The sequence below is a fragment of the Lissotriton vulgaris genome, chromosome 11 (genome assembly GCF_964263255.1).
Source record: "Lissotriton vulgaris chromosome 11, aLisVul1.2, whole genome shotgun sequence".
Classification (NCBI taxonomy): Eukaryota; Metazoa; Chordata; class Amphibia; order Caudata; family Salamandridae; genus Lissotriton; species Lissotriton vulgaris.
In genome coordinates this window covers 1,078,769,420-1,078,791,191 of record NC_141699.1, presented here as the reverse complement: position 1 = coordinate 1,078,791,191, position 21,772 = coordinate 1,078,769,420, and the positions used below count along the sequence as shown (strand labels likewise).

Below are 21,772 nucleotides of genomic sequence, written 5' to 3'. Positions count from 1 at the left end.
TCCTGTATTACAGGTATAGTGGAATGAAATAAACAATGCCACATTACTGGAGCTGTGCCACTTGTCTCTTTTGGGTCCCAGTCTGGAAAAGGAGAGACATGGTTTTGGGTGCGTATTTCATTATATATATATATATATATTGCGGCCAGCCAATCAGGGCATTGTTGTTGGCGTGTGGATCCGCGTCTAGATATACATAAATCTTTTTTTTAATTCCTCCTTAACTACTGCACAGATTTACACCAAATCACAAAAAGCACTCTTTCTGGACCAAGATACTTTTTTAATGAGGAGTTTATAAGTTGGCATCATACATTGATGAATAGATGGTCCAGCAGGTGCCATGGCAGTAGGGCAGATGGGTCTGACTGCACTCCCCAAGTGGGTGTTTTTAACAGCCCAACCAGAGCTTGCGTTGGGGCCCATGGCACCCTTGCTATGTGTCTGCTGGTAGGTGCCTCCTAACTGGCACTGCCAGGCTCAGTTTTGGCCTGTACATCCAGACTGGCATTCACCATCTCCATCTTTATCGTGCACATCCATACAGTCAGGTGAAGTTTTCCAGACTTTGTATCTTTATCGATATGTCTATTATGAGACTCTGTCTGTTTCCCGCTCCATTCTCAGCGTCATTCTCTGTCCTCGCTCTATTCTCCATCAGACATTATCCCGCGCCTTCTGATGCATTTACTCTTCCGCGGCTGCCCGCGGGGGCCTGTAATTGGAATCACTATTATTCACCCTTGGGAGGGTTTCAATTCAATTACTGTCCCCTCTCTTGTCCCCTGGGCGATCAGATATGATTAGGGATTGCCAGGCTCCAGTGGCTAGCTTTCATCCATCAAGGAAGCCCCCCCTGGCTTTGCAGCTTGCATGGCCATCTCCTGCAGGGCCAGATCAAGGCTTACACTTGCTAATCCCTCAAACTATTGAACACTCGAGGTTCAGCCAGGAAATGTGCTCCACAGCCTTATGTGATATCCGAAAATAATTTCATTCTGCAGCGGCAAAAAGCCAGGCTGTAGGGCCGGTTCTTTTTTTTATTTATTTTTTATTTTTTTATTTTACAGAGTTTTATATAGCTCGAACTTGACCCGAATCGGGTATCAGAGCGCTTTACATAGCACTAGTTGCAAAACATGAGGACACATTCATTTTTTTTGTTTTTTGTTAGGCACATGGGGCCCGTTTCACAGAACTAACTTAAGACAAAATCCTAAACTTACTACCATTTTGGTATTCACAGAAGGCACTTACTCATTTTGGTATTCATAGAAGGCACTTACTCATTTTGGTATTCACAGAAGGCACTTACTCATTTTGGTATTCATAGAAGGCACTTACTCATTTTGGTATTCACAGAAGGCACTTACTCATTTCGGTATTCACAGAAGTTAGGACTCCTAACTTTAGGACTCCTAAATGCCTTCTTAAAATTAGGATTTTTCTCAGTTCAGTAGTAGTAAAGTTAGGACTCCTAACTTTAGGACTCCTAAACTGAGAAAAATCCTAATTTTAAGACTTTCGGTATTCACAGAAGGCATTTAGGAGTCATAACTTTACTACTATCAAATTGAGAAAAATCGTAATTTTAAGGCTTTCGGTATTCACGGAAGTTATTTAGGAGTCTTAAAGTTAGGAGCCCTAACTTTACTACTACTAAATTTGAGAAAAAGCCTAATTTTAAGGCTTTCGGTATTCACAGAAGGCATTTAGGAGTCCTAAAGTTAGGAGTCCTAACTTCTGTAAATACCGAAATGAGTAAGTGCCTTCTGTGAATACCAAAATGGTAGTAAGTTTAGGATTTTGTCTTAAGTTAGTTCTGTGAATCGGGCCCGGGGAGATTAAGTTATTTGCCCAGAATCACAGGATGTCCAGCATCAAGAAGAAGACAACCCCTTGTCCTAGGATGTGGTCATCACAGTCAAACCATAGCTTACTTTGACCATAGGCCATAAAAACACAAGTAGTACATAGGAGTATCAGAATATAAACCATCATACAATCATTGTTTAAAATAAAGAGAAAAAATAGAACAGGAAGGCAGCAAAAAATAAAAAGCCGATGCAACATTTACAACTAAACTCCACCTGGGGTGTGATCAAATCAGGTTTACAATCAGGAACCGTGAGCCTAGAGTTCACGCCTTCCTCAGAAAAAATATCAAACACTTGTGTACGTGTTGCTGTTCTGAAGTAGCCAAAAGCTGGGAGGTATAACTTTAGCAAAAATCCTCAGTATTCTTTTTGCAACATGTTGATTGTGCCTCTGTTTGCTTTAGTAAACTATTCGACATAATTTACACAGCCTACCAAATCTTTTTAGGTGTTTATGTGATGCGTTTGTGGTTTTAGGATTATATCTCATAAGGGAACGTTCATAATACCAAAGCCACACACACAGTTGTTTCCCTAGCGGGAAATGTAAGACTGCAAGATTAAAAGAAAATAAATCATAATTCCATTAATTTTACAGCCGATTACTTCATGAAAACTTTCATCAATAACTTGTTGGTGAAAGATAATACTTCACTTCCGGAAACAAGCCCTTCCAGGTCAGAGGTCACTTCTGGAAAATTACCTTCCAGCTCAGAGATCAGAGTGCAAACCTGTGCAGAGGTAAAGCATCGGATAGGGGAAGTACGAAGCATTGGTCGAGAAATGTCCCCGGGGTAAGGGGTGGTGGTGGGGGTATTCACATCATGACAGCCTCCTTCCCTCTTGAAATAAAGAGCAGACCATGAAGCAGAGGGCGAGGGGGGGCCGTGTGTAAGGGCCGGGGGTCACTACAGTTGTGCTTCACCATCAAAGAATCCCACTTGTGAAAAAGGAACAACGGTCTTCCTGTTATGAGGCTTTCCTAATGTCCCCTACATTCCAAGTGTATTTGTCGATGTGTCAAAGCAAGACATGTTATACGTTTAAAAGGGTAAATTTGCAGAACTCAGGATCTATGTTATTAACTTTTAGTCAATATTTTATTCCAGCCAAGGGAAATTATGTTGACCATTAGTAACCACATGATGCTTCAAACACAAGGCCTTTTGCCCAAATTCAATGTAAATTGTGTGAATGCTCGGGGCAGGGCACAAGTCCTAAAAGAAAAAGTGGGAGGGTGGCTAATCACGTTAGACAGTATGCAAGTGACATCGTTGTGAGTGCCATCACAGGGTGTGACATCAAGGTGCGTGACATCACGAGTAGCATCACAGGAAGTGACATCACAGGAAGTGGCAGTATAACACATAACCTCAAAGGAAGAAGTGACATCGGCTCCTAAGACCTCACACATATATTTAGCAGTTGTATAAGGAGTTCATGTGACCGCGTTACCAGATTTAACAAATGACATTTTGCGTCAGGGTTGTGCCAAAAAAGTGACAAACCCCAACAAAAAATCTGAGCCTCAATTTATACATTTATTTTTTTAAACTCTTCCACAAAGAAATTGACTTAAGGAGAAATGTTATATTAAATCTGTTCTGCCTAATCGGTTGAACAGACTGTATTTCAATATAGCTTATGGGGTTAAGGCACCTGCTGCAGAGAGCTTTGTGTGCTCCATAAATCTCAGGGTTTAATAATAATATTGATAAGATAACTCTTGTGGCTAAGGCATTTGCTGGAGAGATCTGTGTTTTGCCTAGTCCTCGTTTTCCATGAAAGTAGCATAGAAGGTTAATATGTCTTCTGTAAAGAACATTATGTAACAGGCAGGTGACATATTTGTTTTTTATGTAGATAGGTAAGTGGGCTACAGCTTTTAACCCAGAGATCCTTTTGTTACTTCCAGTTCATAAATTGCAATCCTTCTAATAAAACACAGTGAGGTATGAAGGACATGTGACTTCTATACCTTGTAACCCTCACTGCCTTATGTAGCTCATCCTATACGTCGATTTACACACATATGATTTATTGTCAATGTACAATGTGTGTGTGATGTAAAGCGCTTGACACCCGGCTTTGGGATGAGTAGCGCTATAAAAGGAATAAAATAGAGGTAAATTGTAATTTGTGTAAATACTGGATCAGACCAGAACATCTAACATTCTTACAGTGTATGCATATCTCTTATTTACTGGGACTGAATAAAGTCTAAACCATGCCTTTCTTAACCCCTTCACTGCGGTGGCAATTCCGCTGCAGTGCTAGGAGGTGAGGGGGGTCGCACGGCTCACCTGTGCTTGTGATGGAACCGCTCCGTCACGCGCCTCGGGTGAGCTGTGCTAGTGACGGAACGGTTCCGTCACGAACGCGCCCGCCCAATAGAACGCGCCGCACAGGCGCGAAATCAGCGCCGCGCAGGCGCGTCGAGCGGGCAGTGACGGAACCGTTCCGTCACTAGCGCAGCGCACCCGAGGTGCGTGACGGAGCGGTTCCGTCATAAGCACCGAAGGGGTTAAGTACCGGTGAAGTAACATCAAGCTGTGAGCCTTTGTTTCCCCTCTATTACATTTGCATCTACGTGTGAGGCTCCATATAGCCCTCAGCCAAGAAACTCAAACAAAATGCGGCCTGATAGCCCCTTACCTGGCCTTTGTTTAAAGCCTGCTCAAATTTGAAATAACAAATCCTCCCTCCCTGCCTGCATGTTGCTGCTCAGAACGAAAGCAGACAACCTGCAGGCGCTGCTGAATGTGTCGTGGTGTCTGAACATTACAACGGGACGAGTTCAGCATATTTCAGCAGGGCACAACTTCGTGCCAGGGTGGACGGTGTCTACCCTGTGAAAATATTGGGTGGATGCGGTCTAACCGCGCGTACCCTTGACTAGTCCGCTCGTGCTGGGGTTCAGAATGTCTGAATTGGGGTGCGGTGGGACAGGAAGGTCATAAGACATTCTTCCACAAGAGGCCTGACTGGCACTGGAACCGGCTGTAGCTGGCGTATGCTGGGACCTACTTTAACAGGCTGACGCAAAAACCGGTTAGACCCCGTTTATACTGGCACCTACTTTAAAGAGCTGATAACAAAATAACCTCTTATCACTGGTTGTTGACGGAATCTGTTTTAAATTGCTAATGCCAGAACCTGCTTCGATTGGCTGGTACTGGAACTGGATATAACTGGTTTAAACTAGTACCTGCTGAAACTGGGTGTTAACTGGCTAACACCGGAGTCTACTGTAACTGAACAATGTATTAACCCCTTGCGTGCACGCGTCGGCCAACGGCCAAAACAAGCACTACCTCGGTAGTGCTGTGCAAGTCCGTTGGCCGCCGCCGCCCAACTAATAGAACTCCCGCACCGCTGCGGAATTTGCGCCGCCGTAAATGAGTTAACTAGGTTTTGCAAGGAGCTACATCATCATGGTATACTACAATCTGCATTGACTAGATATAGTAATTAGTAGTTGTGAGTTTGGGCTCGCAAAGAAGTCATTTTGGACGCACGCGGCTACCTGTTATCCCAAATGAGTGATGTCTACCGGAGTTCAAGGTGCACTTTCTATTCAGAATGTGATTGATGTGACCTTTCTGCTTTTTATCCAAGGATTTTTTTTCTTTCTATGGAATGACATCGGCAGGTATCTGGACTCTGGGCCCTGTGGAACTGCCATCCAGTCTCACAAGGTATATACTCAGACCCATAACATAAGTATACCCAGGTGGCTTATTTAGCGGTGAATAAGGCCATGACAGACTGGCACAGGAACTAAGTCAGTGATGTAGAGAGACACATATACAGGCTCAAACGCACAATTACATCACCCACATTTTGACTGAACAAGGATAACTCCAGGTTCACAATTTAGCCACTTCGCTGCGCCGGCTATTCCGCCACAGCGCCAAGGGGGCGGGGGGCCGTGCGGCGGGCGCATGCTGGTGACGGAACCGCTCCGTCACCAGCAGCGTTTGAGCTGTGCTCATGACGGAGCGGTTCCATCATGGCCCCGCCCGCTCAATAGAACGCGCCGCGCAGGCGCGAAATCAGCACCGCGCAGGCGCGGCGGCCGGGCCATGACGGAACCGCGGCTGATGACGGAGCGGTTCCGTCATCAGCATGGATAGGGTTAAAACCCTGTAGTAACTCGCGTCAGAAAAAAGTGCCCTGCCATGTAGAAAACCCTACTTATTCCATTGACCAAGTCAGCCCTAAGCATGGGCTGCTTTCTGCAGGATTGGGCGTATAAAGGAGGGACATGGGAGATATTAGAAAATACCGTGTCCCTTGACTGAACATCTGGAAAATGCAGTTTTCACTGTGTAGCTAAACTAGCAATTTGAGGGAGAAATTATGTTGGGAACAAAAGTTTATTCTTTTCAGCTTTGGCCTGGAAATTGCTAGAAACTTGGCTCTGAGCTCATTTTAATGATTATCAAAAGGCTGGTTGTGTGGTGCAGGAAGATACTTGGAACCTGCAATGAAGGGTACATTTTACAAATCACACATTGTCCTTCCTGGAAGTCTATCAGTAGTAAACCAGTCCTGCTGGCTTTTATTCTCTCCAGTGGCTGTAATTAGCATATTGATTACCTATGAAAATGTGCTCTATGGGGGAAACAATAGACTAACTTCGAAAGGCAGGAAGGCTGGTGTAAGGCAATCGCTGCACAATTGGGGCAGTTTTTGTGCCGACGCGGACAGCTTCAGTGGGAACGCGACAGCGGCAAATCTGTCCCCAAGGGACGTTTGCCGCTGCGGCATCCAACCTTGCCTTACTGGAAGAAACGAAGAATCAAATAAATACATTCCCTTTGTAAACTTTTGACTGTTGAGTTATGAAGCCTACCATTCCCCCACCCATCACTATTGCCCTGAAATCACACCTACCTCATGTGCCATGGTTAGCATGGACTTTGATGGATGTTTTGCAATTTCCTGGAGCTTTTTGACTTTATCCTTCAAAAAACCATATCCTTGTTTGGCATTTTTAATTCATTTTCCTTGTTAATGGTCTTATGTTCCTAAGTTGCTCTGCAAATGCAATTTCATTGTGTTCTTAACTTTAATGCTGTTTGTTCCTGCTTGTAACTTTCATGCATTTTTTTCACGGGAAACACCCGCTGCTCCTGCTATTAATGGCAGGCATTGAGCAGATTTTATGTGTGAACTGTTTTGTACCCAAAAATAATTGTGTTCTATTAAGTTGGTAAGTTCACCCCCTTCGAAATTAATAACCCACTTTCTGGGGCCCACTCACACAATTTCTAGACGATACTGTGAAGAAATCTTCTTTACCTGCTCCCTCACACCAAGAAGTTACCAAGCCTCCTTGACCTCCTATTGTTTATTTATAATTATGATTAATTCATCATTTTCTATAATATTTTTTAAAATTGTGTATTTTTGACATGTACCGTTATTTACGATTTCTGTGAACCTTTAATTGCATTCATATCATCTTCTATATTATCCTTTTACTATTTTAATGGATATTATATATCAATATTATTCTTTATTACACCTTTATGTATTTACTAGCAGCCCGCCCCGGCGTTGCCCGGGGCAGAAGGGGGCTGGGGGCAGCATCGCAGCAGGAGAGGCGCAGCAGAGCGGCCGGGAGCAGCAGAGCGTACTTACAGTGTTTCCTTGCTCCGGTTTTGTTGGTCCTGGCTGCTTCTGCCCACGCTGTTGTCCACTGTTTCCCCCGACGTCCCAACTTTGAGTAAAAGGCTTGCGAGCACTCAGGGCCCCCACCCGTCCCTCGGTGCGCACCCGCTTAACTTACCTCAGCCGCCGCTCCTCCCCGCGCTGCTGAATTTACTGCTCCACTGCTCCTCCGCTTCTTGCCGCTCCTCACCGCTTGTCCACCGCTCGCCGCTCTGCAGCTCCTCCCCGCGCTCATGTCCGCCGCCCTTCCTCTTGCTCCTGAACGCTGCTCCTCCCCGCGCTCCCGATGTCATCACGCACGTCGCGGCCGGCGCTACTTGCAAGGGACTACTTTTTTTTATACCTAAATTTTTTAAAGAACGTATATATTTTTTTTTTATATAGCCTATGCCCTTCTGCTTGCCCTGAGGTTTTCAAAGATGTCTTGGGTGTTTGGATTGGTGGTGTACTTTTCGAGTTTACCAGGCTCAAAGGACACTGTTCTCTCTTTATAATAGTAGTATAGATGTATTGACAAATAACTGCATATACGAAGTATTGTTTTTATGATCATATTCATCTTTTCAATAAACCTTTTCTTGAACTTAAAAAAAAGTTGTTAAGGTCACCCCGTCCCAAATTAATAACCCACTTTCTGGGGTGGGGTGAAGTTCAAAATCAGCAGATCAACACTATTGACACCAGCGCGTGAAAACATGGAGTGCCAGTGTAAACACTCTGAGATAGTTTCTAGTATACAATCTGTGTAGGGAAGTATCTAGTTGACAGAAACTCATCTGGGTTCAAGCTGAACTTGCAGCCCCTGGGGCATGAATAGACACAAAGGGTCTAACCTCATTTCCTTGGTGAGGAATTCCAGACAAATAAGGAGAAGCCCCCAAGGGAATTCCCTAGTTGTAAATTTGTGACCGGTATTTCTGTGCACACTTGTGTGACCCTTCCTTAATGCTATATTGCACAGGGAGTGCAAACAATACCTCAAATGGCCTTTACATTCCATGCACAATTCCTGTAACAGGTGTTTGGAGCAGGTGAGTTGCACAAACGCACAAAATCACACAAGCACCCACAATTGAATGCACAAACCAGTAGCACAATTCTTAACCACAATAAGAAACCAGTTGTCTCCTGAGACAACATCCATGGTCGCAGTAGACCTGAACGCCCTTGCGTATGTGCTGCAGACCACCCTGACCCTTAACAGTGATTCCTGAATACAGGACACCCAATCTTGCATGGTGCCATCAATCACCCACCAATTCTCTGATCCACACACCTGTACAAAGAGCCAGCATCAATCATGTCCAAAATCCAGTAAGGTGTCTGCAGTGTGTCTTATATCCAGGAAAACACCTCTACAGTATCCCTTCCACATGCACTGGGCTGGGTGATACAGAGACACATGACGTCATTCACAAAGATGGAGAAGTTAATGGACTGTGAGCGTTGGCGGGTCAATATATGATGGTCCAGGTGTGCTTGAGTGAATACTCATTAGGTTTATCTGATATATTGTTCTTAAATATTGATATTCTTAGAACATTATAGGAAGCCCTACAACTATCTATTCTTTCTGAAGTAGATGTAACTTACTACTAACATGGTTTATCACCAGTTGTTGGAAGCATACCCCACCACTTAGGCCTTGGTTATGTTTTAAGACCCACTTAATACATCAATACATCACTTCTTATCTAAATGTATAATAATTATGTCTCAAAAAACAGAGAAAGCCTCTAAACTATTCCACAGCTTGAGTGATATATTACATCTGTGGGAGGGGGGGGGGTGAAATCATGTAATTTTTTTCTCACAAGACTACATAAAAATGTTGGGAATTTACGATCTTGTAGTGAAATGTAGTTTGCTGGAATCTTACGTCATGTATTTGACTGGAACAAGCACTGCGCGTAAAAGGTGTCCCTAGATATTGGCAGTAGTCTGGTTCAAGAAGATGTCCTCTCTGAGCAAGACACTTTCTATGAGAACCAGTCTCCCACTGGAATCTCACAAAATGTTGTACACAATTTTGCGCTCGGGTAAAAAATGTTTGTGAAATTGCATAATGCAAACTTTCAAGAAATTTTGTGGTGCAACACAAAATTTGGGAATATACCGGAAGGTACCGGCGTAATTTATATTTTGCCAGAGCAAATTTAATTGTCAACTTCTATAGCAACAGCATTTTGATTTGCGCATTTTTTCGAATCGTTAAGGTTAAATTTCCTCAAAGATTCCTAAATTTGAGTGTTCTAACTGTTGGGGTAAACTGATTTTGGTCTAAAACCATTCTTTTTGTAAAGGACTATATCTGTGTATGTGGTATCCTGGTGTCTCTGAATGTGGTGTGTTTTTTCCAATCTTCCCAAGTCACATGCAAGGGCCCTTCATTTTATTTTATGGAATAATATTTGCGTGTGTTCTTTGGAATGTACACCCCATCATCTTTTGATTCATAAGTTGTATGTTTTTAGTTCCAATTGGCTGTGGATGGTGTAGAGGTGGGGAAACTTTAATTAGAGGTAATTCAACATTTACTTTCATGATGGAAACTCTACTGCCCCATCTCATCTCAATCCCAGTTTGAGTCATCTCAATTTCTTTATTCTATTTTAGAATTCCTAGTTCTGTCAAATTCAATACTCCAGGAACATTCATTTTATACTCAGTTTTCAATTCACAGGATCTTCCTCCACTTCTTTCAAAACTGAGCATTTTTGAATTTGTGCAGTTTTATTAACTGCTGAACCTAAAATTATACACCAGACATCAACACAGAACCCTCTTCTCTCCCAAGATCTTAGATCTGAAACAGTCTTTGATGTCACCCCCACCTATGCTTGGAAGACCGCCACCTTGCTTCCTTTCGGGGTACACTTACGTTGGCCAACCGCTGCTCCAGCTGCACGATCTCCTCCGCCTTCTGCTCCACATTCTCTGCTCCGAGAAGACCCAAAATCTTCTCCATGAAAATCCGGTACGCAGCTAGAATCTGTTGGCCAAAGACAGACATGGTCATCAAGATGCTTCACTTCCTTCCCTACAATTTACTTCTTCCACCAAGATTACAGGTTTCCTGCATCCAGTGGGTGGGTGTATGAGGTGATGAGTGTAAAAATAGTCATTTTGCTTGCGTGGTTTACAAATTTCCTGCAACGTTTTTTGCAAGAGAAGCCTACCCCAAGGATTGTGTTTCTGCTGGGAATTATTTCACATCAAATCTGCTTATTCTGGACGTTGTACCTGCAATCCTTTTTTAAATAAATTAAAAACTCACACTGTTTGTGTAGGAAAACCTTAACAACTCTGCCCACCTGTAGAAAAGGTACATTCCAGAGGCTGTCTTACATAAAGTGCCTTTGGGGGTGGAATGGATATTTGCACCCGCTTTGTACACCCCGGGGCTCTTTGGTATTACAGAAGGGGTCGCAGATAAGCAGATAAATGTGGGGCCCCTTCTTTAATACCGATAGCACTGGCGCACTTATAGCACCAGCGCTATCTACAGGGGGCGTTTCCTCATTTGCATGGTTTGCATGGGGGCGTGCCCCATGCAAATGAGGGAATCCCTTTCCCTCTGCACCTGCGCCGTATTATCGATGTGGGCGCAGAGGCAAAGAAGCTCTTAGGAGGCGCACTGTCAGTGCTTCTCATGAGAGCAGCTGTTTGAAGGGGATAAAGGGGGTCCCATGGGCCCCCCAGACATCCCCTTGCAGGTGGGTGCAGTGCAGTTACTGGCAGCATCCGACTGCAAGGGAATCTCTATTCCCCATTAAAAGTGCAGGCGGGCTGCCGCCGTACGGTAAACACGGAGCGGCTGCAAGCAGGCGTTCATATTTCACGTGAATGCACTACCCCCAGGGTAGCAGAAGTTTGCGGCTGCCCTTGGGCCAATGCATTCCTGATAATACGGCACACTTTACCATATTGGGCTGGACACAACTTTTTATAGGTCTGCCCGGCACAATGAAGCAAAGTGCTACGTATCTGTAATGCGGCTCCTGGTGTCAACTGAGGTTCCTGGGTACCTATGGAGTGCAGTGTATACCAGCAAGTGGTTTGATGGTGCTGTTGTTAGGAGTGCAGAGACAGGAAGAAGGCCTTCTGTTGAAGGTAGAAGCAGGCTTCAAAAGTCTAACCGAAGATGACGTGATCTGAGATATTGCGGAATGGTGGAAGATTGTTCTAGAACTGTCACTGTGCTGGGGATTCTAAAGTCGCGCCTAATAATACAGATATGTTGAGAGTCAGGAGAAAGGAAAGAAGGAACCTTACATGTGTAAGGTGGAAGCCTTGAGCACGCCTGTGTGCGTGTGCACTTTTTGCAATCAAATTCATGCGAAGTAGTCAAGGTGAAAAAACAAAGTTTTAATCACTTTGTAATTCAGTGAATTTTCAACTGTGGATTTGTAGAATCAAATAGTACAGGATCATCCACAATGTGTACTGTTCAGTTCATGACATTGAAATCCACAACACGACAATAGTGCATGGTGTCGACAATGTATTAATATCCCCGATGCATTTCGAGCCAAGTTGGCTCTTCTTCAGGGGGTCAGTAATCTAAGGAGGTAAATAACAAACACTGTCTAAAGGTAATACAGGGCCCGGGAGCGAACTATAATCAAAAAAATATTAATGAGAGTAAGGAGAAAACATGTAAGTGGTAATGTGTTTGCCCAACAAATGGAGAAACCACTGCTCAAGGTGGCTTAGGGGGCTAGGAACGCCTCCTGCCTTAGTCCCAGAGGTGCTGGTCCAATCCTCTCTGGGAGCCATGATAATCTGTTGTTGAGCTCGGTTAGGGGTGGAGAAGGCAGTTTCCTCTTTGAATAACCTAGGGTGAAGACATCAGTCCATGAAGATGCTGATCACAGGTGCTGAAGCGGAGCCATGCTTACTTTGTGAAGGTTCAGTTTCTTTGCTCCTAAACCAAATGGGGGACTGTGTATCACATGCGTTTTACACATTCACTGTGTAAGACACATGAGCAGTTGCAGCCTCCCCAGGACATCTCTAGGCCTGGGCATGAAATTCTTCTCTGCTCGCGGAATTTGCACAGAGTTTTTCCCACTCAGTGTAGAGCGTGGAGTTCAAAAAACTCCGCCTAGTGGAGGGTTTCATCTCCTGCAGCTCGCATGGCAAGTGCGAGCAAGGAAAATCTGACTCCAGACCACCTCCCGGCAAGATTTCTCAATGCGGGTGGTCGCTGCTGTTCACTACCACTCGTATTGAGAAACTTTCTGCTCGCGTTGAGGAAGCTGCCGCTAGAATAGAACATCTATTTGAGTGGGAGAAAGAAGCAGTGTCCTCTTGCGCTGCACGTGGTGCCGTTTGTGCTGATTTTACAGCGCGGGGACAAACACACCGGCGTTAAAAATCAGCGCGAGCGGTGCGATTTATAACAATCCGCTGCTTGAGGAACTGTACGTAGCGTGGCGCAGTTTTTGGTCACTTTGCCTAGTTCCGCTTAGCGGAACCCTGCACACTCCGCTCAGGCCTCAACATCACTACACGACTATCCTACTATCAAACCCTCCTTATAAATCACAGGATGCCTTAGCCCTAATTTTCTCTAATGGGATGGACAAACATGCCACACCCATTGCTGACATTCTTAGTTACAGATACCCGGGGTACCAAGGACAGCAATAAGACATTACCCATCACCATCAGTGAAGATACCACCATTTCAATAAATGTATAGATACACGGGATTCAGAACCCAGCATGAAGTTTGTCTTTTTATCTAGATTCTCTGTTGTTTTCATTTTCGAAGAGGGGTTATGATGATGGTCTGCTTAAGGTCTTGAAGCGCTCCATCAGCAAAAGAGAGGCGCATTTACACACCTTTTGAGGGGCACAGTAGTATCTGGTGTAAGGTGATGGCTTTCACGCTGAAAATATCTTTGGTTATTGAAGATCTAAGTGATTCACTATTTTGGAGATCAGGAGCTCTGAAGCTATTTTAGTGCTTACATTTAGCAATTTTTGTACCTTTTCAGAAAGCTAATTTGCTTGAAACATGTATCTAACAGGCATAAAACAATTAGTAGAGCCTCGAGGAAAAAGGTGTCCAAAATGTATCCTCATTTTTTTTCTCCAGTGGAATAATCCAAGAGCTTTACTTTTCACAACTCCTTGACCAATGTGAGCCTTCCCATGTAGACTAGTATGGCCAGCTTTTACATATATAGTACCTTGCAAGCAACATCTCATAAAAATGCTCTAAGTTGTTATGCTTAGGCCTCTTAATACATGGAGTAGAAAAGTGATCATTCATCTCACTCAGAGGGACATTCTTTGTGCACGAGGCCAAGCTCCATCACTAGAGCATCACCTCTACACTATGCAATCTGCTCTCCACTGGACCCGGTGCTCGCCTCTACTCCACACCCTCTACACTATAGCGCCTACTATCAACTACACCATACTCCCATCACTAGACCCTGTACTCTTCTTTAAACCATGCCCCCTGCGCTAGACCATGCGCTGTCCTCTACAACATACATGGGGCCTCATTTATGAGCCCTTGCGTCACTTTTACGCCGCCGGTGCGTCACTTTTTGTGACATTGGCAAGCATGGCCGCCTTCTTACCTTCTCGCTCTCCTCATCCTGTCCAAGGTAGAGTGTTCGTTCGGGCAGCGTGAGGCCATCTTGATCAATCTGCAAAAGATTTAGGGCATGTTTAGAACCTCGCTGCCTCAAGCAGGATCTGAAATGAGACAAGACGATGGTTCATACCTTCAACACAGCCCATTGAAATAGAGCAAATTGGAGATGAGAGCTTGGCTTGACATGCCACTGCTAACTGAGGCAGTGGTTTAAGGTTGTCCTATGTTTCACCTCTATGTTTATTGTTCGAAACAACATGTACTACAGAACTAAGGGCCCGATGTAGGTGGCCCATTACCGGTCGGTAAACCCGAAATTCGCTAAATTTCAGGCTTACTGACCGGTATTGAGCCATTTCAGATGTAGGGGATGATTCGGTAAATACCAAATCGGTATTTACCGATTCGGTATTTACCGAATCATTATTTACCAATTCGGTATTTACCGAATCGGTAAATGGCATGTAGCAAGCACTTTGAAGAGTGCTTCTGTGCTTTAAGGATTTGTTATTTACCACCAACTATTAGTTGGTGGGAAATAACCAAATCCTTTGAAAATGCAAATCTGTGCATTTTCAACAGTGCCATGTGGCAGACATACATGCCCTAAGGGCCACATGTGCACACAAGCACTATTTAGGGGTGTAATAGGGGGTCAATGTGACACCCTGCCACCCCTGAATGTTTTCCTATTTTACCAACTCGTATTTACCGATTAGGTAATTCACATTCATTCCTATTGGCCTCCAGGTCCATAGGAATGAATGGGAATTACCGACTCGGTAAATACCGAATCGTACTGATTCGGTAATACTTACCGAATTTTTTTCTACATAGCATTTACCGATTCTAAAATACCGAATCGGTAAAATTCTGTATTTTAGAATCGGTAAATTTGGATTACCTACATCTGGCCCTAAATTGTTTCTGGGTGCTGACGCAGACTTTGACAATGATGGCAGAACATGGTCTTGGTTAAACACACTGCGTCAGCTGCTGAGTTTTAGATTTGTGCTGATAACGCGGTTAAGTCGATGTAGTTACAGGCTGCTGTGGTCTATGACAGAGTGCCAGGAACGTTGTTGATGGCAAGTTCCATATTAGCACTACAAGGGAAGGAGTCAAGAGAATGTGGGGGGGAGAAAAAGTTTTAGCATGCATGTGCCTTAAGAAAAACTCTGAATAATAGCCTTCACAACAGTCAATGAAAGGTTGGTCTATAGTATTAGGGACATTGCTGACTAGGGAGCAGCTGAGTGCAGCAGAGAGCTGTACAACATATAGTGAATGTATTTGGCATCATTGCTTGCATGTTGCCGCAAGGGAGACGCAAGCTTGCTAACATTGGAATAATTTCTATTGTGTGAGGAAAGAAGGAAGAGGGAATTGGACCTGGAATGGGCATAGATGTGGACAGGGGCAGAACTCTGCCTCCCCCACCTTCCTGGCAACTGCCCCTGCCCCAGAGCAAAACAGAAAGTCATCAGGAGCAGCCCAGCAAGCTCTGGGGAGGTGTTAAACTTTAAATGGTCTCCTATGGTGCAGGGCCTCCACACAGGAGTTGGAAACCCACTCTGGTCAAGGGTTTCTAGCTCATCTTACTGCTCGCTGATTGACAGCTGCTCATCCCTGGACGAGTTTGTGTGGAATAATGGAACAGTATGTCACAATGGGTCACATTTTGAGTTGGGGGTTCTAGAGACAACTTAGCGACTGTACACAACTTTGAGGGTAGGATACTTCACCGGAAGTGGCGAAGAGGCAGTTTCCTTTGGGGGCGGGGATATGTTTACTGGTGTCTCCAGTATAATTTGTGCAGAATGGCTTTGAAACAGATGTTGTCCCAAAACAGTATCTAGAACATTTTTCTGAATTCAAAGTGGAGTCAGGGAAGTCTCGTTTGGGGACGGGTTTTGTGCCACAGTCGGAGGAGTAGGTGGAGGCAGCGAGTTTCTGGCCAGAAATTGTAAATCTCAAGCCTGGCATGAACCTGGACTCTGGTGTTGGGGTTACCACCAGAGACAGAGACTTTTTCATCCAGGTTTGAGAGATTGTTTCCAATCTCTGCTTCATATGAGATGCAGACAGAATCCAAGTTTATGCAGGAAAGGAGGAGGAGTCAAAAGCAGGGCATCAGTGCACTGTCGATTAATCTCAGCAGCAGGTGGAAGTACTTTGAAACATGTCACTGAGGAATTATGCATTATAGTAAGGATGTGCCCGCCTGGCAGGGGAGCGCTTGGATGTTTGCATGAATTATTGTTTTGGAGAGGTGAGGTTTATAATGCCAGGTAAGGGCATTTTTATAGCAACTGTGAAAGCTGCACCCCAGTCCTCTTGGCTTTGCCAGTGCTTCTTTAAGAAGAATGGCAAGCTTTCCTGGATGAGAGCGAGAGAGCTCTAAAGGTAGAACAGTGGAGAAGATCATCCATTTAAAGAGAAAATATACATATGATAGAGATTATTTTCCAAGACTAACAAAGAAGGGGGAGCCCCAAGGCTTGGAGTCAGAGTTGGAATGAGGAGGAACAAAGTTCAGAGAAATATCTCCTCAGTTATATTTTCTATGGATTCTTGGCACAATATTTGCATTGTGCAGAGGTGATCTAAGTGACTGAGTTGGCTGGTGAGGCACTAGCTTTCCCCTCAGAAATGTAGACAAAGTGCCTTTGCAAGAGTCAAAAGTCAGGCAGAGGACATTGAAATGCAATCTGGGTGAAGTAGCCATAACCTGTGTATGAGGACTGGACAGGAAGGGTAGTAAGATTGACTGATCAATGTCACTGAGGGATCCACTAAAATCTCATGACCATCGCCAGCCACCTTTCGGAAGTCAACCAATTGAGTCACCATGGTGGACACTGCCCTCTAAGATGACCAAGGCAGGTGTGTCTTCTGCTGTCGGGGTGGTTGAGGCAGATCCTTTTCTCCGTCACTCTGGCAGGCCACAGGACTGCGACCTACAATATTTTGGGATCTCTGCCGGATCGGGTACAACCTCTATGTCACAGCGGCTCCTCTGAAGGAACAGAAAGTTTAGCGAAGGGCTGCCATGTTTTGGGCGGCTGCTCATAACACTTTTTTGCTTTCCAAAAGACAACTCCAAAACTGTGGGTTTCTTTTTGGAAAACAAATAGTATAACGTTCATGGAATATGTGGAGATTTCTCCTAGGATTTGCGGGTCCTTTTTGGGTTTTTATATTTGGGACCACCAGGCTTTCCCTGGTGGGCTTGAACAGAAGAAAGGTACATTAGGCCATCTGCTCTGAATAGGATGGATGGATGGATGGATGGATGGATGGATTGTATGACGTGCCTTCACCAATGGCCCCAACTCCATAGGCCATCGGTGTGGGGTTTCCGACAGCAGAACAAGACGGGGCACAGCCATCAGAAACATGACGGTCTGCCGAACTCTCATCACTTTGGCCGACGAGTTACACATTTGTGGCGGAGTACCCTATCTGTCAAACTCTAAATCATGCTCACAGCTTTGACTGAACCTGAAATTTGATAAAATCTTATTTTAATCGCTGCAATCGGACCATAGCAGTATTCTTGTTACATTTAGCAGAATATAGTCATTTCGAAATATTTCTAAAGTTGTCCATATCAAGAAGACCAGGTTGGGTGAAGCGCTCAGTTGCAATGCATTGGGGAGCCAATTTACGACCATTGACAGTTGGATGGGTGGCAGAAATGGACAGATGTATGATTGCCGAGAAGGAAGTCTATAAACTTAGGGGCTGCCCCAAGAAATAGGACAAGAAATGGGGAAAATGGAATGCATATAGGGGTGAAATCTGTAGCTCCCCCACCGCAGATCTGGCCATGGACAATACTAGACTTGAACACCTCCGGGCCCGCTGACATACCTTTTCCAACATTTTGAAATGTCTGTCTTAATGATTCTTGTTTACCACTGTATTACTGTAATGATGTCTCTGCATTGTTTTACCTTAATAACATTTTTATAAAAAATAAAAATAAAAAAAAGAAGACCAGGTTGGGTGTCATCAAGATTGTAAAAGTGAACAATTGGACCAGCATACCTGAACAGCCGGCTCAAATTCCACGTACCCCAAAGGACCCTACGATCAGCCCAGCTCTCCTACGCTGAGGTCCCCCGCACCAGAAAGACCAGATCGGGAGGCCGCTCCTTCTCCTTCCTCACGGCCAAAGCATGGAACGCCCTTCCGCTCCACCTCAGACAGACAACATCGCTCCCCATCTTCGCAAGAAACCTCAAAACCTGGCTCTTCGACAGACCCCCTCCTTGATGGAATGGAACCTGCACCCCACCCCCCCCCCCCCACCCTTAGCGCCTTGAGACCCTTACGGGTGAGTAGTTGCGCTTTAACAAACTCCTGATTGATAACAAAATCCTGATTGATATGCTAAGGTAGGCTTGAAGGAATGCAAAAAAACTGTCTCAGTGCATATGGGACACATATGTGAACGATGAGGTTGGGGAACAGGAATTGCTTTCGGCAGCCCAAAGTCTTACTCACATCCTAGCAGTGCAGCCGTGTACAGATATCAATACACACTCGACCTCGACACATGTTAGAGAAATGGCCACTAAGTAGAGAAGCTATAGGAAAACGCAGTAATATGCGAACACATTATAATCCTTTTAATATTCACTTTGTGAACCAAGATACGGCGGGAACGGAATCTGCACTTTATATGCCATGCACGATTGAGCATGCTGATTATTGGTAATGTACTGAAAATCAGTAAAATATTAGAAGTATTCTCCATTTTTGGACTGAAAAGCTGAAGACATAATGTGCATTAAAGCATTTTTAGTTAATGCAGTCAAACAGCATTTGTCATGGTAGCGTGGGTGTGAACCCGAAGAGCGTTATGGTATCAGTGGGCTGTGTAAGCCAAAAGAGGGTTGTGATTAGAAAGCAAGCGTTAACTCATCATATTGCTGTGTCAGCAGAAAAGTACTGAAAGTCAGTTATGCTCGCAATACACGTGTCAAATATTACCATTAACTCTGGTCTATTATGAATGCAAGACTACGTGTGCTTGATCAATAGCAGATTGGGTTAGACGACCAAGGAGTTCTGTGACATTCAAAAGAGAGAGGTGCACGCAACGTCCTCCATGGCATAATGTACATCCGGCATTATTATAGCCTTATAGCCCGCTGTCGAGAGCTGTACTGGTTGTTAAAGGCCTTGAACCTGAGTTGTAAGCCCGAGCTGCAGGCGGCCCATCAATGCCTACAAATACATCACATACAGAGAGAGAGAGAGTGACACACAAGCTGAAAAATAGAGTTAGTCTTGAGATAAAAGAAAAAAATATTGCAGAGTTTGTTTAACCTTTCTCGGACTCCCTCACAGGACATTTATCATTTTAGAACATTGGAATGTTGGTAGCTCCATTGAAGACAATGGAGTGCTCCGGTATAAGCCTGGAGCTCCAACATTCCAATGCTTCTTTGTTCACAGCTCTGGCTGTGAACAAAGGCTTCAGGGAGCCTGAGGGGATTCCAATCCCCTCACGCTTCCAAAAGGCTTTGTTTTATTTGTTAGAACATTCTGCCCTCTAGTGACAGAATGTTCTAATAGCCTTATAGCCCTTCGTAGCTGGGCTATACCAGCTATTAAAGTCCCTCTCCCTTGTTAAAGGCCCTCGCCGAACGCTGGAGAGGGCCTTTAATAGCCGGTATAGTCTGCTACGGTGGGCTATAAGGCTATATTATATTCATCCATCTATTGATTCACAGAACATATCACAAATAATGTTTAATCTTCCATGGCCTCACAAAATATGTCATAGATTATAGTTAACCACAGAAAATATCTGATGATTTCGCTAACCTTTCACTGCTTCATAGAATCACTCACATATTGAATTTAACTTCTTGACAGAACATGTCAGGTTTTATTTTGAACATTCCACTGTATCCCAGGATACATCACATATTATGCCTAACCTTTCACTGGCTCTCAGAATTTATTAGATATTATACTAACCCTTCCAGGGCCACTAGAATCCATCAAAAATTATGTGTAACCTATCGGTGCATCCCAGAAAATATCAGATTGTGTGTTAAAACGTTCACTAGCTCACAGAAACTACTGTACATTATTGTTAATCGTCTACTGCCTCTACAAAATGTATCACATTATATTTAATCTTATATTGTCTCACAGAATACAACACAAACCTTATTTAACTGTCCAATGTCTGGCAGAAGCAATCACTTTGTCATAAATTATAGTTAACCTTCTGCTGCTTTCCAGAATATTTCAGACATTATGTTGTGCCATCTTCTGCATCCTAGAACCTTTCACATATGTTGATCCTTCGAATCCCTCCCACAATAGATCATATATTATGTTGCTAATTCCAATGCCTCATATAATATATCACATATTATGTTCAATCTCCCAGTGCCTCCCACAATAAATCACATATTATGTTTCTCATTCCAATGCCTCCCAGAATATATCACATATTATGTTCAATCTCCCAGTGCCTCCCACAATAAATCACATATTATGTTCAATCTCCCAGTGCCTCCCACAGTAAATCTCATATTATGTTTCTCATTCCAATGCCTCATATAATATACCACATATTATGTTCAATCTCCCAGTGCCTCCCACAATAAATCTCATATTATGTTTCTCATTCCAATGCCGCCCAGAATATATCACATATTTGAACATTGGGATGCGGAGCACTCCATTGAATACAATGGAGTGCTCGGTGCTTCTACGGGCCGGTAAAGGCCGGCAGAGGAACCTCCCAATGTTGTTTGAACAAAGGGGCCAGGAGGCATTTGTTTTATTTGTTAGAACATTCTGCACTCTAGTGGCAGAATGTTCTAATAGCCTTTAGCCCTTCGTAGCTGGGCTAAACCGGCTATTAAAGTCCCGCTCCCTTGTTAAAGGCCCTCGCCTTTGGCTTGGGCCTTTAACACTGGAGCGGGCCTTTAACATCCGGTATGGCATGCTAGGGGGGCTATGATGCTATATTATGTTCAATCTTCCAGTGAATGCAGCATTGGGATAGGTCTGAGTGCTGTGGATCAACACTCAGACAGATAATGGGAGGCTGGGCATGTTCTCCATGCAGGCTGTAATGCAGCCTACATGGAGAACATGTAAAGTGCGCATGGCGGTTTGACCGGTCCGACACGGCCAGTCAAAGCATCCTGCGCACTTGGAGTGGACAAACCACTCCTCCCCTGCGAGCAGAGCAGACATGCCCCACCGCGGCTGAGCAAGAACATAAAAAGAAAATGATAATAACAAGAAGTTTTTATGATTTTATTTTTACCGTTTTGACTTTCTCAGTGGGTCGACGCTCCTCCGGCTTAGCTGCCACTTTGTTGAACCTTCAGCTGACTTCCCAGATAAATAATCTATTATGCTTAACCTTCCACTTCCACGGAGAGCCCGCCACATTTTAACAGTCCTTGAAATGGAAATATGCAAGTGCAGGTACTCACTATCCTACAGAACCTCGGCTACTGCAAAGTGGTGCTGCTTTCCCAGTAAGTGCATTGCACCTCGCAGGGAAGTGCTGATACTTGTACTTTTAAATTAAAGAAGGGCAGGTACTCCAGGA

General features: G+C 44.2%; 1 protein-coding gene across 1 annotated transcript in view; it reads right to left on the bottom strand.

Annotated features, from left to right (window-relative positions):
• Window positions 1-21,772, bottom strand: part of ECEL1 (endothelin converting enzyme like 1) — a 207,682-nt gene that overhangs the window by 132,481 nt on the left and 53,429 nt on the right. The window contains exons 2-3 of the mRNA XM_086944957.1: window positions 14,156-14,224; window positions 10,438-10,548 (exon numbers count right to left, since the gene is read on the bottom strand). Coding sequence (XP_086801083.1) covers window positions 10,438-10,548; window positions 14,156-14,224 — 180 coding nt within the window. The remainder of the gene's footprint in view (window positions 1-10,437; window positions 10,549-14,155; window positions 14,225-21,772) is intronic.